The sequence below is a fragment of the Lissotriton vulgaris genome, chromosome 1_1 (assembly GCF_964263255.1).
Source record: "Lissotriton vulgaris chromosome 1_1, aLisVul1.2, whole genome shotgun sequence".
Taxonomy (NCBI): Eukaryota; Metazoa; Chordata; class Amphibia; order Caudata; family Salamandridae; genus Lissotriton; species Lissotriton vulgaris.
The window spans coordinates 1245387010-1245406058 of NC_141685.1; the positions used below are offsets into that span (position 1 = coordinate 1245387010).

At 43.7% G+C, this 19049-nt stretch overlaps 1 protein-coding gene across 1 annotated transcript in view; it reads left to right on the top strand.

The window, feature by feature from the left end:
- DDR2 (discoidin domain receptor tyrosine kinase 2) overlaps positions 1–19049 on the top strand; it is a 631189-nt gene that overhangs the window by 439435 nt on the left and 172705 nt on the right. Inside the window, exon 11 of the mRNA XM_086964525.1 lies at positions 8757–8973. Within this exon, the coding sequence (XP_086820651.1) occupies positions 8757–8973 (217 nt within the window). The remainder of the gene's footprint in view (positions 1–8756; positions 8974–19049) is intronic.

The following is a 19049-nucleotide window of genomic DNA, read 5'->3' on the forward strand; positions in this document are numbered from 1 at the left end:
CATTAATACTCGTTTCAGTGGCTGTTGGATAATTTCAACATCCTGGTTCTTAGGGGCTCATTACGAAGGCGTAACGATCGCCATCGCCGGATCAGCGGTGGTGATCGTTACACCATTGTAAAGAAATACCCACGCCATATTAGGATGGCAGTAGGTATCGCGGCGGACGCAAAGTCCGTCCGCCGCTTTTCCACTGGTGGCAATCAACACAAGTATCTGCCGGGCGGAGCTGGGCCACTAATATGGTGGTGGTGCCTAGCAGGCACCGCCTGCCATATTAGGATGTGGGTGAGTATAGGCCTTTCCGTGGCGGTGATGCCGCCACGGAAAGGCTGGCGGAGATTGGCTTTGGGGGCCTGTTGTGGGCCTGCCACGTGGTGCAGGGAAATGCTGTGCATGCTCTTTTCCCATTGCGGACTGTGCGGCAGCCAGCAACAACGTCCACAATGGTAAAAGGCCAGGATGTGCCCGCCAATATGGCAGGTGCATCCTAATTGGGCTGGTGGGACCGCTGCACATCCGGCGGGCGATCCCATCACCGTTATGATGGCGGGCGGACTGATGCCTGCGCTGAATCATAATGAGCTCCTTAGTCTCCAAGCATGTAACAGGTATCTATACACAGTAAAAATTAACCACTCAGTGCAGTCACTTTTTTAAATCCTAACATCTTTTAAGCAGTTTGCAGCTCAAATTCGGCCTTCCGGAATTAACCAGGTTCTTCTAATCTGTTGCTGGCAGCGAGAATAAAACTAACAGTTCGAACATGTTCTAAAATGTTCGTAACTGTCTACCACCCTACTGCTACTTGTATGTGCTACACTATGAGAGCATGGAATAGCTAACTTGACTCTAGAGTTTCTTGGGGCCCCTGCACTGCATACATGTTTGCAGCTGATCAGCTGTGTTATCAGATTTCGGCCTGGAAGAGAGTGTGCCTTCAGAAGGAAAACACAACAGCTGGCTCAGATACTCTCATCACTGGATCGATTCTGGGCATAAGATTGGATGTCACAGCAGACTGGTGGCACCTCTTGTGATAACCTGGTATGAATACCTCTCAAGCTTAATGTTCAATTCCTGTGGTTTATATAGGATATTGACCACTGCATTTAAGCCTGAATTATACAATCTACTGGGGTTTTCTCAAAGTCCAAGATGTAACCGGTCTAAGCTAGCAAGGTGAATATATGTCAACTCCGACTTCATGTTTACCTTACATATCTACTTTTAAACCTTGAGATGTAGATATTGAAAGGTTTGTGTCAGACTTGTGTTTGTCGATGTAATAACGAATCAGTATTTAGGTTTGAAAAATGACAATTTCACAAGTTTAGCGAACAATAATGACATGCAGACTGTGGACTAATTTTAGACAGGCTAACTTAACACTTTAAAAATGGAGCCTGACTTGGGAGCTAACAACAACATGTAAAGCATAATGCACTTATGTAGGCATTCTCAGAGAGTGTCTATGACGGGCTAAGCTGTCTTGATATTTGTTGGACCACTTTTCGAATCATCAAGGCCAGCCATTGTGGTGGTCACCTTCATAGTTGACATGGTGCATGCTAAGAGTCAACCAGTCACTTGATGGGTCTATGCCTCTTGAGTTTATGTAAAAGTGTCACACTGTGAACAAACTTTGACACGTGCCGTGGCTGGGATCTGTTATGCTGATGACATGAAGGCTTTTGAGGCAGAGGATGGATACAGAATATGAATTCAAGGGATAGGTTTTATGTTGCTGATTACTGCTCTAACCTGTGGTCCACTGTAGCTATCATTTCCTGAACTACAAAGTGTAAGATATGGGAGATAGGAACCTTCTACTTATTAGGCAATGCATGCACAACTTTCATTTTTGTGTGTGCCTTGACAACAGAAAGTTGGTCTTTGGACATTAAGCATATTCTGCGGTCTTAGACTTTTTTGTAATAATAATTGGTATTGAGTTTTAACATAGCATACACAAAACAACTACAATAAGGTAGTGCGTCATTGAATGCACATAACATCCCCAACCGCTGATCAACATGTTCAACATCAACAATCCCCATTAAATACTTCAAGTATATTTCAAAGCCCTCTTGTAGGCCAATAAAGGATCCTTCAAAATTCTAAAGGTACGAATATCACTATCACTCATATTAGACATCCCACGCAACGAACACATCTCTGGTCACCTTAAAGACCTCCACTGGCTACCCGTCAATAAGAGGATCACTTTCCGACTGCTTACCCACGCACACAAATCACTCTACGACATCGGACCAGATTGCCTCAACTCTCGCCTGTCCTTCTACACCCCCCCCCGCCAACTACGGTCTTCCAGCCAAGCCCTCGCCACTGTACCTCGCATCAACAAGACCACCATGGGAGGCAGATCCTTTTCATACCTGGCTGCTAAAACATGGAACTCACTCCCCGCTTACCTGCGCCTCACCCAGAACCACCTAGCGTTCAGAAAGCAGCTTAAAACGTGGATATTTGACAAATAATCCTCCTCCCCTTCCTAAGCGCCTTGAAACCCTCTGGGTATGTAGTGCGCTATACAAATGTTATGACTTGACTTGTTATGACATCTGGTATTCAGGGGCATCTTAACCCCTTCAGCGCGGCGCGAATTTTCGCGCTGTGCTGAAGGTTCTAATGAGCCTATCGGCTCATGATGGAACGGTTCCGTCATGAGCACAGCTCAACCGACGCTCATGCTGGAACCATTCCGTCATGAGCATGGAAGGGGTTAAGGATAGTGGGTGTCCTGGGCTAAACGTATTTTGGGGGCCCCTGATAAGAACAGCTTTGAATTCATGATCCAATTTCAGCTCTTTAATCCTTCTTTGTCCAGGTCACGGACAGTGCACAAGCACACTGGTACAAATTCTATATGAGTTTAATCTAAAATTCTTGGATAGTGACGTGTTTTCAAATATTGTAACACAGCAGGAGCTCACTAATATTACTGCAGATAATCTCTATGTGATATCCTCTCATTTCTCATATGTGACGTTGTGTTTTGAGCTAAAAGAAACGTCTTTACGGATGTTGCAAGAAATATAAACACAAAATTTCTCAGCAAAATGTCTGTAATCGACTCATATACATCACCCACATTAAAAATACATTTAGGAAAAATTATATTTGAAACAATCAGTTTAATAAGTATTCATGATCCTCATGGCAACACTCTCTGCAGTATCAATATGAGGAGAGTAACCCTTATGCGTCAAGGGAACTGGGTAAAGCAAAGCTCAAAAGTAGAAAGAGGTTCCCTTGAGTTACAACTTTCTAGATCAAGTCTGGTCAATCTATTAAATTAATAGATGGCCATCGCACATTCAGTCACTCACTTATACTTAAAATCAACAAAATTAGCACTTACAATCTAAAGAATTATATACCACGTAGCCAGTAAGTTTGTGTATTGTATGTCCAAGCATTTATTATTTTCTAAAACACAAATTGTAAAAACATTCCAATTAAAAACATACAGATAGGTATTCCTTATAACAGTTGTTTGTTTGCACTGGTGCACTGTTGTTGTTAAGCACTCAGTTAGTCTCATAAGTACATTGTACCATGGCAGGAATCATCATTGGCAATACATTCAAAATACATTTAAAAATTATATAAACAAATCAAGTCGACGCGTTTCGGTGGATCTCTACTGTGCGCACCACCTTCTTCAGGACAGTTAAAATAGTTCTGTAGAAACAATTTAATAAAATACATTATCAAACTTTATTCTTGGCTTACGTTTACAATACAAAAGGCTACCTTCTAATAGTCTAATACTATGTTTACCCAGTAAGTTAATCCACTATTCCAACATTCTATTCCTATTTCATACAAATCAAGACCATTTTCTCTGTGTCATGTTGAACATTCACTGCCCCTTTCCAATCGTGGCTGTGTCCATGACAAATGACTTATAAGAAAGAAGAGGAATATCCCTGTGCTTTTTTTTGTGATCCCATTGTTCACTTTCAGCTCCACACTCATCCAAAATTACTCGTTTCTAATGTTTCTAGCTCCATTCATGTCCGTAGCTAAACACTATTTTATTGGGTTTAGAGATTCAATACCCACCTTTTAAGTTGTCTTAGTCCAACTTAAAGTTACACCTCACATGTGAATTGAGGTGCTGACCCTCGGTAGGTTTACAGTGCCTGTATAAATTATAGACAACAAGTATTATATTCTCGGATTATTTAATGCCTATTGGTTATTCATAATTTGCTGAAATCAACTCACTCTTTGGGGAAGATGATTAATGTTAGTTCTTCCACTGAACTTCTTTGTGATTAGATTCTTTAGGTTTGAATAGATCCTTAGCTATACAACAAGGCACCTATTAATGAAAGCATATATGATCGATTAATTTCAGAGGGACTGGTATTGCTAGTTTACTGAATGCATATAGAGGTCCATCTTACCCATATTAAAATAAGTAGGTTCCTTCTATTGAGGTTATTAATCTCCTCACTTGTAAGGTTATGCTGGGGGAACACTCTCTGCAGAACAGATCTGGCTCTATCAGGAGCCTCAATTTGCCCATGTCTTAAAACGTCTCTGCTGGTATTGCCTGACACAGGGCTCGAGGAGAATACCTCTATATTAGCACTCATAAGACCTTATTTTGTAATGTTTGTGAGAGCTTCCTCTAGCCACATAAACAGGTCTTTCTGAACTAATATAGTGGTCCAGGTGCTTCTTCCCCCCTTTAATGATGTGGGCTCTGGCGATGCATCTTTTGGCCACTACAAGACCCAACCACAGCAGTACCAATTTACATCTGTCACTGTCTATGTCAATTGTAATGTGGAACAAAGTGAAATTGTGCTCTCTGGGAAGCCTCCAAGCCATCACCCCCTCAGGCATAGAAGTACCCCTTCCCAGAAGGGGGAACATTTTTCACAAGTCCAAACGTATGAGGCCTTTCCTCTGGCAGGAACATCTCGGACAACTCGGAATAGACACCATTTCCATCTTCCAGAGCCTGTTACATTTGTTACATTTGAAGTAGACCCTGTGTAAATACTTCAATTGTATGCCTCTTAATTGTAATTCAATCGCAGTCTCCCATGGGGAGGCCCATCTATCTCTCCAATCATCTTCTGTCAGAGGGCTTCCAGCATACCAAATGAGTCAGACGAATTGACCACAAGGGAATGATAAACTTTTGATATTTTATGATTCATCAGTTCCCCAGCTAATACTTTGGCCTCAATTAGACTACAGTCAGGGAGCTCCTCCAGGTCCGTAATATGAGGCATGGACGCATGCTGAATCTACAAGTATCTTAGTATGACTCCGGACAGTGTCCGACCCCCAATTTCAAGATATCAATAGAATCGCATTGTCTAAATCCCTGCAGCTCAGGCTCCCGCCTCAACCAGTACCCCGACCACAGTGGTGTCTCCTATGTCAAAACTCGTGCCCATCCTACATCTATGGATGGAAGCCTCATTCCAGATGCAAAAGACCACTCCTCTGGCTGGCAGAAGAGAGAGGTTGACCCACAATTAAGTAGGTGAGTAATCTGCACCCACTGCATTTCTCAGAAGCAATGACGGGGTTCCCATACTTTTTGAACCACCATATGGAAACCCCTATGGTATCAAGTGATGTTGGAGGTCACTAAACCTCCTTCAAAAGTAGATTCACAATATTTCGAAAGAACAACTCTAGGAGGACGGTGATACCAGAGGAAGTTCTGCAAGGATGCATCAATGCTGGTAAAGAAGGAGCTCGGACTAATATATGGGTAGTTTTGTCATTGATAGAGCAAGCACAATAGTACTACCATTTTGTAAATAGAGTAGCATCCCAGGGTGCACAGAGAGAGCGCCTAACAAAACCCCAGGTCTCTGGTTAAACAATTCAACTGTGACCAGATTTTTCTCACCCACATCCTTTGCAAATCTTCCGTAATGTAAATTGTGAGGTACTTACACCCATGATTCAGAACCTGTAAGTCACCAACCCATTCCAGTGAGGTAGGAGGGCATCCAATGAGGTATGTGAAATATTTTGCTTTATTGATTGCATGCTCTGAGAATTTTCCAAAAATCTGAGGAATCTGAAGGGCCAGGGATCCTGACAATTGATTGTTCTGTGAAAAGTGCAAGCACGCACGGTCTCTATGTCAAATATAGCATAAAGTGGACAGAGGGACACCTTTTTTCCACGGTTGTATGGGGCCGCCATTTTATGTCAGATACAAAAAAATTATTGAGAAGCCCCTATGTTTTTCTACGTGCACAACCATCTTAAAATGTGCTTTTAGATGGAAAGGTTTTAGGAAATTGATAGGCATAGGCAAATTCAGTAAAAGTGATAGGGATGATTATTACAACCTCCAAGTACACAGAAATATTTGCATGAACTTAAAAGAGAATCTAAGCCAAATTGTGTAGTCACCATAGACATTTTTTGATGGTTCAGGGAGACTATTTCTGGACATTGACGGTAAGAAAATATGCAATATTCAGAGAGGCTGGTGTAGATTGCATGATTATGTTGGAAGGTGATGAGACTTGGACTGATTCAGTGGCGTAGCAAGGTCAGGAGGTACCCGGTGAAGACCATTTCTGGTCACCCCCAGCTTGACAAAATGGCAACATTGTGTGTTTTTTAAAACACATTCTTGCCATTTTGTCACCCCCTCTGAGTGAGGACACTTGAGGCGGTCCACACCCACTGCACCTTCCTTCCTACGTCACTGGACTGATTCATATAGACATTGTCAGTTCGACCCTTATTTTAGCGCTATTTGACAGCAAAGCAGTAAAACAATAGTACAATGGGTCCTCTCCACTCTTGTAATTTACCAAGGGCTGTCATCTGGCTCATGTGATTTATTCGGGGGTAATAATCACTTGGAAATTAGTCTGAGGTTGAACATTTCTTGATTATGTCCCTAATTTTTCTAAAAAATCCCAGACCATAATTTCGGGAAATTTGACTTTTATCTTGAATGTCTTTTTTCCCCATTATTCCGTAGTCCCATAGCTTCCCCATGTTTATGCATAATCCTAAACCTCTCTTTTTTCTTTCAGATTACCTTTATCCCAACTCTAAACTTTAGGGTCTAAGCTATCTCAACTGTAACCCTTTTGTGCCTTGCTCATAACTGAATACAATTCCTACTCTGTACTTTAATCTTAACCCTCAAACTAACACTCTCCCTTAGTCTAATGTGTACCCTTGAGCTGACACACATCGTTACCTTGTTTGTATGTCTTAACCTAAATATTACACTAATGCTTGCTCTAACCCAAACACTGTCACCTACTTGTGGACACTTCTGGGCTTTTGTCTTCAATTGTCTTGAACATCTCTTTTTGTTTACCTGATAATTTAGCCCCCTAGATTTTTGTCCCGTTAAAATGGCATGTCGCCATTTCCCAAATTATTATATGAAAATCAGTAAAAAGTAGTCTTAAAAATAACACTTCACCCACTTTGAAATCAATACAGAGGCTGCGCTCCTTCATGAATGTACATTTTTTATACAATTTGTCTAAGATATGCTCATCCTCCATGATGGTTTATTTATTGCTTTATTAGGGGATATTGTTGATCATTCATCTGCATTTACTAGTGTAGCGGATCCTGTCTTCCACATTGTTGCTTCACCTATTACGTACACTCTTTTCTAATAAGTCATACTCGCTTCCTTGGAAAAAATAATTTTCCTCATTGTGACTACACTTTTTCTTTATCTCTGTAGACTCCGTCGAAGGGTCTCACTTTCATAATGGCATCACTGCTCTCATCTTTTGAGTTCACCTCCCATTTGTATGCAGAACATGATCAAAATCATTCTCTTCTGCTCAGAACAACTATTCATATGTACTTGTGCAAGGGTTGGTGACATTAAGACTTCAAAGTGGGAGGTGATCTTCATTCTTGCCCCCCTCTACTTCACAACTTATCCACACATTCTGCTCACTCCAATTGCTTTTATTACTCCAGCTTCTTCAATTTACAATGTAATATTTTTCTTACTTTTACCGTCCACACTGCTCAACATAAGTGACAGGTACATTTTACAGAACCTTTGACTCAGGCTGTCTTCCTCATTCATGATTGTTCATTACTTTTGATTGGTCCTATCTCTATTTTATTTTTTCCCTACATATCACCCATAATTCCACTACACATATAAAATTCCATCTTCCTTGTGTATCTCCTCTTTTTACCAATTTTGCCCTCTTGCACAACTTTTAATGCATGTTCACTTTTTTCCCACTCTTTCCAACTGGGGTTTAGGTTTGTCCAGGTTTTTTCATCTCCCTGTCTTTCAGCTCCATGTGTTCAGCATCACGCTCTAGCTTTAAGATTATTTTTGTAGTCCTCTAGATCTGTCAGTCTTTAAATACAAGCTACGCAACATTCTTTGCCAAGCACCTTACTCTTTACACACTTGTCCATTTCTATACTAGGGGACAGATGCACCTTTTTTCCTTTTTCTTTTTACTGGTCCTTATCATGTATTTTCTCTATTTATTTGTTCTTTTTGAAAATCTCTGGAAATATATATGGTTAAGAGTGTAACATACAGTAAATAAATTATAATGGCACATTGACTTGGACCATCAAGGTGAGCATAGAAAACAATATTAGGGAAAAGAAAGGAAATGGCGACCCCCTCCCCACCACCCCCCCTGCAAATGGAGGGGCAGCTAACACCATGGTGGATATGCCAACACTCCTCTGACATGCACTTCCTGTCTCCTGTCTTTCAGGCTTCTCGACGTATGCTAGATGATGAATTGACTGTCAGTCTCTCGCTACCAAGTGAGTCCAGCATGTTCAACCACAACCACAACCGCTCCTCTTCACCTAGTGAACAGGAGTCCAACTCCACCTATGACAGAATATTCCCACTTGGCCCAGACTACCAAGAACCCTCGAGGCTCATACGGAAACTTCCAGAATTTGCAACAGAAGAGGAGGAAGCAGGTTTGAGGCAAATGTTTTTGTACAGATTATAACTAGGGCTCCTGGTTTTATGGTATTTTTTTTTTTTTACTTTTCCATCTGTATTTATCCATATTTTTGGGGGCACATTTTATCTGTATTTATCCATATTTATTTTGGGTTTTGTAGAAAAATTAAGCTGAAACTAGTTTATGTCCTTATTTATTTAACGGATAAATTAGGTTTTAATTATATGAAAACCCACAGATGATAAATCAATGCACTTACATGAAAACCTACACATAATTAATATCAACCTGGTTCATATCTACTACTGTCTAAGCCTTTTTTACTAAAATTCCTTTAATTTTCTATCCCCCTTTACTGTCAATCTGAACAGCCATTTGCTTGCCAACCCTGACTGACAGCATTTAGAATCACAAAAAAAAATAATCAAATTTCCGTTTTTATCCATGTTTAAAAATAAATATTGACAGGAAAATAAATGGGTTTCTGTCTGTGTTTATCTGTAAAAATCCGTAAAAGTGGAAAACGGGGGGCCTTAATTATAACCCTATTCTATCCCTGGTGCAGTGCATCGCTTTTCTTTAAGTGTTCCTTATGGTGTGTAGAGCACAAATGGATGAGGAACAGCCGACTGAAGCTGAACTCGGACAAGACGGAGGTCCTAATCCTCGGATCCACCCCTTCGGCCTGGGATGACTCTTAGTGGCCGACCGCACTGGGAACCGCCCCAACACCCACCAACCACGCACGCAACCTAGGGATCATCCTCGACTCCACCCTCTCCATGACTAAACAGGTCAACGCCGTCTCCTCATCCTGCTTCAACACCCTCCGCATGCTCCGCAGGATCTACAAGTGGATCCCCACTGAAACGAGACGAACGGTCACCCAGGCCCTCTTTAGCAGCAGGTTGGACTACGGAAATACCCTTTACGCAGGATCCTCGTCCAAACTCCTTAGACTACTCCAACGCATCCAGAATGCCTCTGCATGCCTGATCCTTGACATCCCTCGCCGCAGCCACATCACACCCCACCTGAGAGACCTGCACTGGCTCTCGGTCAACAAGAGGATAACCTTCAAGCTCCTCACCCACGCACACAAGGCACTCCACAACACCAGACCAATGTACCTCAACAGACGACTCAGCTTCTACACCGCCACCCGCCAGCTACGCTCCGCCAACCTCGCCCTCGCCACAGTCCCCCGCTTCCGAAGAGCAACCTCCGGCGGCAGATCGTTCTCCAACCTTCCCGCCAAGACCTGGAACACCTTCCCCATCCACCTACGGCAGACCCAAGACCTGCTGACCTTCAGAAAACTCCTCAAAACCTGGCTTTTCGAGCAGTAGCAGCATTCCCCACCCCAGCGCCTTGAGACCCTCATGGGTGAGTAGTGCGCTTTACAAATGATATGATTGATTGCTTGTCTAGAATGACTGACCTTGATGGTGCCTTGGAAGGACTGTCACTGTCACTCCTCTCTATGTAGAGAAATCCAGTTAAAGGGCAGGGAGTGAGAAGATCACTTATTATTAGCTGGATTTCTTGGAAGCTGTTAGTCAGAAATGATAGCAATGTGGCTTTCACATAGAATTCTCTTTCCTCCATAATTGGTCCAACTCAGTGATCGTTTGTTCCCGAAGCAGACTCTGTAGCTTTTTAGGCCAATGGCAGAGCTCCACATACTTCTACTGCTTCCCAGTTGGCTGCTCACTCTCTTACCAAACCGTCAATTGTGGTGCTTAATTTGGGACAAGATTATGAATTTCTAAGTGGGAATGAGTGACTGAGTTTTTCTCCTGACTCTTCAACTGTGACCTTAGTCAAGACGCTTTAATCATGAGCAAAATCAACTGTCATTGGCTATCCCTCACAAACCATAATTATCAAAGTGAATCGCAAAATAAAATGCATCATAATCAAACAGATATAATTGGAGGGAAGAGCATAGTGAGAGAATTTGAAAATCAACACACTTCGGCTTCATATAACTAGATTGATATTTTTGCACCGCTAACATTGAGAATCTTAATACCCTCTTGATTGACATGTTGGTTCAGTATTTGAACCAATATGGCTGTTTCAAAACAAAAAGACAGCATTATGGGGAAGGGGATGAGAATAGTATCAGGAGAATATGAGAGGTCGGGGAAGTGGCAGAGGTGACTGTAGAAAAATATGGAGCAAGAGGGGATTTAGAGGTCAAAATTGAGACAATGGTTTTCCTATGTTTCTCCAGCCACTGGGAAAATATAGTCTCAAAAAAGGTGCTCAGTTAGGTTGAGATCACTGTCGAGTGTGGGGATGTCGAGGAACAGAGCGAGTGACAGTAAGTTATCGTTTGTTGGCATCAGTGCATTAGTGTGGTAGAGCACATGGGGAAGTGGAGAGGAGGCTTAAAACAATAATGATGCGCACGACTGAGGCAGTCTGTCGGAACTTCTGTCTTAAAGTTAAAAAGCAGCCGTACAATGATAGGTTTACGTTGGTAGAATATAGATTCTTTCACAGATTGTGGTCTAAGGTGCTGTAATAGTGCAGATCATAATATGCCCTGGGAATTTAGTGTGCTAAGAATGTATTGGAATACATTTGTTCAAAGAATGGAAGGTGGTGGAACGAATGGTGCAGGTTTGTATTGAACATTGTGGGCCTCATTTATGAAAAGTGTTGCTTTGGGACGGTTGGCAATTTCCAAAATGGTCATGCTCCTGCAACTTTTGTATTACTTTGTTAATCTCCCAGTGGTTATCACAAGAACTGTATTCATATCCCTAAACACACTCCTGATCTCCTTAATCTGGGCTTCAGGCCGAAGGCGCCTGAGTCTGGCAAAGCTACTACTTCCGTCTGACGCCGGGGGAATGGGAGCCCCGGATTTCTATGCATATTGCTTAGCTTCTCAGCTACAATGGCTCTCATTCTGGATAACTGGTCGTAACTTACAGGAAATAGCATATTCAGAGCGAATGCTAGATCAAAGTACATTACACAGACTGCTCTCTCCGAGCGGCACATTACCTCACACAGCTGGAACTCTTCTTAGGACTGCCATTATCTACTGGAAACAAGCATTGAAATACACAAATACTCTCCCGGCATATACGTCAAATATTCCCTTACTTGGCATTCCAACTACTTCAGGTCCACTTACCACCCGAAGATTGGACCCATGGACGCAGTCAGGAGTGACAACAATAGGGGACCTATTTGGTGATAAAACGTTACTCACACACACTGATTTTATAAATGGCAGGGGTGTCACCGACTCACTATCTATGACCTATGCGAGCTGGACACGCTATGTCAAAAATTATTGGGCACCTCAGGGTAGAGAACCCGATACTCATGAGCTGGTCCATCTAATGTATCTTATGGGTACTGGCAGCAACTTAATTAGATGGTTCTACTGTGGCATACGTGCTCACTGTCCAAACCTCCACGCCGCAACACTTACCAACTGGGAACAGGGTATTGATAGGCCATTGTCTGATAAGGCATTGGTAACAGTATTGGAATACCCAAAACATGCCTCCCGTAACTCTTGTTTTAAGTTCATTCAATACATGATCACGCAAAGAGCGTACTTGACCCCCCATTGACTGCATGCCATTTTTCTTACTCTCCTACCACATTGTCCTAGATGCCCCGAGCATGACGCTGAGTTGTTACATATGATGTGCAACTGTCCTGCCCTGAATGCATATTGGGGGAGAATAATCACTATCTTGCGAAAGGTAGTGGGGGACATGGGGTGGCATAAAGTAGAAGCAAGTATACTAGGTGTATACAAAAGACATAAAGAACTTAAGGTACAAACCAGGTTTGGGGATATATTTTTGTAGCAAGTACATGTATGTGTAAGTTCTGTGAGTAGAGGCTTTAGACATTTCATAGGTTTTAGCACCCCATCATTATCTTCCCAACCAAATTCACATGGATCTTTCTCTGCATATTCATGATTCAAAACATTTACACATCTGATCAAGTAGCACGTTCTTTAAAATGTGTCCATGCAAACAATATGACTTCAGTGGAAGGTCACAGGGTAGTTCTGATCTCTTGAACTCACCGCACCAAAGAACAACAAAGGTGTGACAGTCAGACCTCCTTTTCCACACACTCACAAGGTATTTCTACTGCATCTTCAAAGTCACAGTCTTCTTCTGTCTCAATAAATCCTTTTAGAAACTTCCCAGGTTCAGCAGTTAAAGCTACAAGCTTTGTTCCAATTTTGCTCATAGTTTCATCACCCGTAAGATTATGTGCCTTGATAAGAACACTGGGCATCTCTGGGTCAAGTTTCTTGTACAGAATATGAAACTGGATTAAGTGTCTTTTCTCGCCTGTGCCATAATGTATCCATAACTCTGACAATCCTTGACTAATGAATATTGCAACAAATCTAAGTAGCACAATAACATCTGGGTCATTTGACAGTACAAATACTTGATTGGAACCATTTGAAACAGCCCACTTAACGTGGCACAACACGAAGGTCACCTTCCTCTAATTTGCTCTTAAGTTCTTGAACAATATGGCCAGTACCTTTTCAATATATGTCTGCATGCACCAACTCCTCTTTGACAATCATTCCACTAATTGGAATTTCAGTGCTCACTGAAGCATCAACAATGTATTGGTGTGTGAACATCTCCAAGTTCATTTTGTTCGATGTTGATGGCCAGAATTTATCAAGTTGCACAGGTTTTTGATGCAGGCAAGGCCAATTTTTCCACTTGTAAACATTTGTCTGATTCTCTCACATTCTTTGACAGATGATTCGCGATACCTGTCAAAGACAATGGGGCATTGACAGGTTCAGGTGGCGAACCCTCCCCTGCTGCTGCGATGGAAGTTCCTCCCAAAGGGGCAACCTGATCGGAGGTATAATGGATATGCTCAACCGCCCGTGATACCAGACTCTCCGAGCCCAGCCAAGAACTTCAAGGAGAAAATTCTGAGCAGGAATGGCATGGGTAGGAAGGCGTAAAAGAGGCCTGAGCTCCACTGAAGACGAAAAGTGTTTCTAAGCGAGAGCCGCCTTGTAAACTCCAGCACGCATAACTGTTCACATTGCTTGTTCTCATCAGCAGAGAACAGATTTAACCAAGGTTCTCATGACTGCTGAAAGAGACCTTGCACCACCTCCGGTTAGATACGGCATTCGTGAACATCTAGGCATCTCTGGATGAGTTTGTCTGCTCTGGCATTTAGAGATCCTGCCAGGTGTTTAACCACCAGGGAAATGCCCTCACATTCCAGTCATGTCCAGAGAAACAGGGCCTCTTGACAAAGGGTAACTGCAGTGCCCAGAACAGCTCCAATAAAAAGGGAGCGTCTGAGAAGGGTTCAGATGTGACTTTGCCATGTTGATTGTGAACCCCAGAGAATGCAGGAGGTCCGCTTGGGTCTGGAGGTGGGAGATGACTGCATGGGATGAGCCTGCCTTCAACAGCAAGTAGTCGCGATGGGGAAGACTACCACCCTTGATTTATGCTGATGAGCTGCAACCACTGCCATCACCTTGGGCCAAAGGGGAGCACAGTGAACTGAAAGTGCTTGTGACCTACTGTGAACCGCAGGTAACATCTGTGGGCTGGCACGACGAGGATGTGGAAGTATGCATTGTGCAAGTCCAGCGTTACCATCCAGTCTTCCATGTCTAGGGCAGACAGGACTTGAGTAAGCTTGAGAACTTTGATTTTCTCCTTTTTTCAGGAAGAAATTGAGGGGCACAGGTCTAGGATAGAACAAAGATCTCCGTTCATCTTGGGCACCAGACAGTAGTCTGAATAGCAACCATGACCAACTTCTGTCGCTGGCACTTTCTTTATGGCTCCCTCGGCCAAGAGAGCCACCACTTAGTAAGGAGATATGGTCCTCTGTCAGCCTGCAGCAAATGGGTGACATGGTTAGAGGGGTAGTCAATAAGGGGAGGGAGTAGCCCCTTGGGGCAACCTGGAGAACCTAGTGGTCAGAAGGTATCGATCTCCAGTGGTGCAGGTGATGTTGTATCTTGTCTCCCACTGGGAGTCCATATTGGTCGGAGAGCAAACTAAAGAGGCTTGGAGGCTGCGGCTGCGGCTGCGGCTGCTGGGAGAGTGGTGGAATGGCCCGACCTCTGAATACCTGACCCACGGAGTCTGTGAATACTGCATCCTCGGTCACAAGGGAAGCTTGCATGCCATGGTGGTTTGGTGGGTAGAGACATTGTTGGAAGCCCCTTCCGTGGCTAGAAAAGGAGGGAAAAGTAGACTTGGGCTGGCAAGAGGCCATGGAAAGGGCTAAGGACCTAGCCATAGCTCTCCTTTCCTTAAAGCGTTCTAGCGCTGAGTCTAGCTTGACTCCGAAGAGACGGGAGCCATCAAAGAGCATGTCCTTGAGCCCTGGAAAGACCAAGCCGGTATCCAGGGAGGTCTTTAGTCCACTGGCATCTGCCAAATCCTCCCACCAGTTGTCCTTATTGGAGTCTAGGGGGCTGGTAATCATAAGGGTACAGTGGGCCCTCCTAATCTTCACCATGTCCTAGCCCATAGGAATAGGGTTCAGGCTTGATGGAATGCCTCCAGTCATAGTCTGCAACTGGCTCTGTGTCACTGAGGGATAAGAATAGGGGCGGCACCTCCGTTTGGCAGTAGGACCAGTGCCGGAGAAGGTTGAGGTGGCTCGACCGCCATCGGTCCATATGCGTCCATAGATCCAATGGCCTTACTGGTGCTGAGAGTGAACTGGCAGGTGGAAAGCCAGCAGAGGCCCCTCTCAAACCGCCAGGGCTCGAGGGCCTGCCAATAGTGAAGGCCACACAAATATGACGTGCATGGCTTCATAAAACTCACAGAGTTGTGCGGGGTCACTCCAGCTCCAGGAAACTCGGGGAGACATGGAACCAGCCAAGGCTCAGGCTCAACCGCGGAGTCAGGCCTTAAAGCCGACGTTACTTTGTCTCATTGGATGACTTTGATGGACAGAGGCCCACAAAAAGAAGAAAAACTAGAACTTCAGTTCTAGTTCTTCCTCTTTTTGTGAGACTTACCCGAACGACTGGATGAATCCAACTTCAAGGATTATTGCTGGCTCATCGAGTCGCAAGGAACCTGAGGGACTGCCCCTCAAGGCCTTGGGGTGCATGGCGTGACAGTCGATGCAGGTCTTGGATTCATCACCGACCTTTCCCGGTGATAGGCTCCACCGTGCTTAAAACTGTAGACATCCCTGCCACACCAGGAGACAATGTCTAAACATTTCTTCAACAAAAGGTCGAAAAAGTTCAGTCAAAAAGTGACTGGGGGTAGCTCTTCTGTGGATTTGCATTGACTGGCGTGGAAAGAAAAGAGCTGACATGAGCATGCCGTGCATGTCACTTCTGGCTCGGATGACGCCATGTGGAGCCGAAAGACACCACCTACCAGCGCGCAGGGTTACTGCTCATGGATAAATTTACAGATCCAGTCTGACACCAGTGGATAATTCTAAGATAAGGAATCTGCAGCTAGAACTCTCTATCAGATCTGTACAGCAATATAGGTGCGACCTTCATCCATTAGGACTTGCTTCTAAATTGATGTCAACACCACACAGGCTTCCTGTAAGTTTGTGATAGACTCTGGTTTCAATACAAAAGCCTTCTGAAGGCAGCTAGCATAGTACTACCTGAAATGCACAAGGAAAACTTTAAAGCTGATGGTTAGTGCTGGGGTGATAATGCAGGTGTGGTTTACACCATAATGTCAAGATTTTACGATCAGGTTTATCTGTCTTTGGTTGGGTATATTACTATCAAACCAGACCTGCGAAAAGGGGATACTGCATTGAGATTAAAATCAACATTTGTACCCCCACCACAAACGGTACCTGCTGCCATCACAGCTTTCGAACAAGCAGTGTTCCGGGACCTGGAAACCAGTTCTGAACCAGAGACCTATGGGAATTTCAGTACTGAGGAATATCAGGCATTGGAGAAATTAAATAACAACAATGCGATTACTATAAAACCTGCCGACAAAGGCGGTGGTATCGTCATTCAAAACACCACGGATTATGACAAAGTTTGTGAGGGATTACTGAATGATACCAATAATTACACTCCACTTACCGTAGACCCTTCTCCTGATCTACAAAACCGTATCACCAACTTGGTTAAGGAAGCTGAAGGGAATGGCCACCTATCCAAAAATGAGGCGGACTACCTATCCACCAGTAAGAATGTCATCCCGTACTTTTACACACTTCCAAAGACTCATAAAAACAGGCTGCCACCACCTGGCCGCCCCATAGTGTCAGGGATTGGGTCTCTACTAGAACCCTTATCCACCTTCTGTGACCAGTTTCTAAAACCGATTGTCCAGAACACCCCCACATACTTAAAGGACACAAAGAATCTTCTATATGAATTACAGACTATCACTTTTGAGCCTAATACCATCATTCTAGCAACTCTAGATATAGAGAGCTTGTACACCAGTATCCCTCAAGATGAAACAATAAAGGTACTCGGAACAGCTCTCAATTCTGTCACATGGGAATACAACACCCCCAAGGAATTCATACTACAGTGCGCCACCATCGCACTTAAAGAAAATTTCTTTGCTTACAAAGGCCAGCTATTCCTGCAGTGCTCTGGTACCTCGATGGGCAGCACGTTTGCGCCCAGCGTGGCGGGGTTGTATGTATCAGACTTTGAGGCTCAAAACATCCAGTCCATTAATAATCCGTTTGCAAGGAACATCACCTTTTGGAGAAGATTCATAGACGACGTGCTGCTAATTTGGAAAGGCAGCATGGAACGTCTGATGGAATTCTTGGGGTGGATCAACACCATCAGTAGATATTTGAAATTTACCCACACAGTGAGCACCACGGAGGTGGTCTTTCTTGATGTGGTAATTTCGAACAGTGGTACCACACTGACTACTAAAACCCATTACAAGGCCACTGCTAAAAACAACTTATTGCAGTTCACCAGTTTCCATCCCCGCCCGTTGAGGGAGAATTTACCCTATGGGCAATACTTAAGAATCCGACGAAATTGTAGTAGTCTAGATGATTTCAAGACCCAATCATCCGATCTGACAGCCAAGCTGACACAAAGAGGCTACCCCAATCACATTCTCCAAAAAGGTTTTAAACGAGCACGAAACCAACCTCGAGAAGCCCTCCTTGAACCGGTCACGAAAACAACGATGGAAACGCCACTGACGTGTGTGACCACTTATAGTGCTCTATCCAACCTGATGAAGAAATTCATAAATAAAAACTGGAAAATCATCACAAGCACGAACAAAGATTGGCAAAAACCTCTGTTTTCGTTCAAAAAGGGACACAGTCTGAAAGACGCTCTCGTTCACACGAGACCTAGACAACTGACAGTCCCTCCAACAAGAAGCATCACTTCACTAATGCGTGGAATCTTCCTAAAGTTACAGGCCACTTTCCGTGCGCCAATTGCTCCGTCTGTCACCTGACCGCTTCCTCCAAATCTCTAGACTTAGAACCGGGGAAAACATGGTACCAAAAAGCACATACCAACTGCAATTCCACAAATGTTGTCTACCTTGTCACATGCCCTTGTTCTCTTCGGTACGTTGGAATGACAACCAGAAAAGTAAAACAGAGGATATGCGAGCATAGGAGCAATATCAGGTGTAAGAAGGTAACTACCAAAATGAGCGATCACTTCTTACTGAACAATCACACCACGAACGATCTTAGATGGACTGTGATTGAACAAATCACTGGAGGTTCTAACATTACAGACAGACTGTTTGAAAAGGAACAGCGGTGGGTATACTGCTTGGGGACTCATACAAATGGCCTCAATGACGACATACCCTGGGCCTCTGTCCTTAAATAAACTCAGACTCAGTTCCTCATGCCTTCCACTAAATATAACCTGTGCATTGCCTCCCTCACTCCATGAACTTATATCTATGCCCATCCGAGTCTGTTTATTCATTTGTTCCATGAAACTGAACTTTGCCTACGCATGCGCACTACAAACATTCCGACCCGGAAGTGGGTACGCTTCTCTCTAGTCTGTTTACGTTCTACTCCATCAATTATTGCGCATCCGCACCACACACGCCTCCC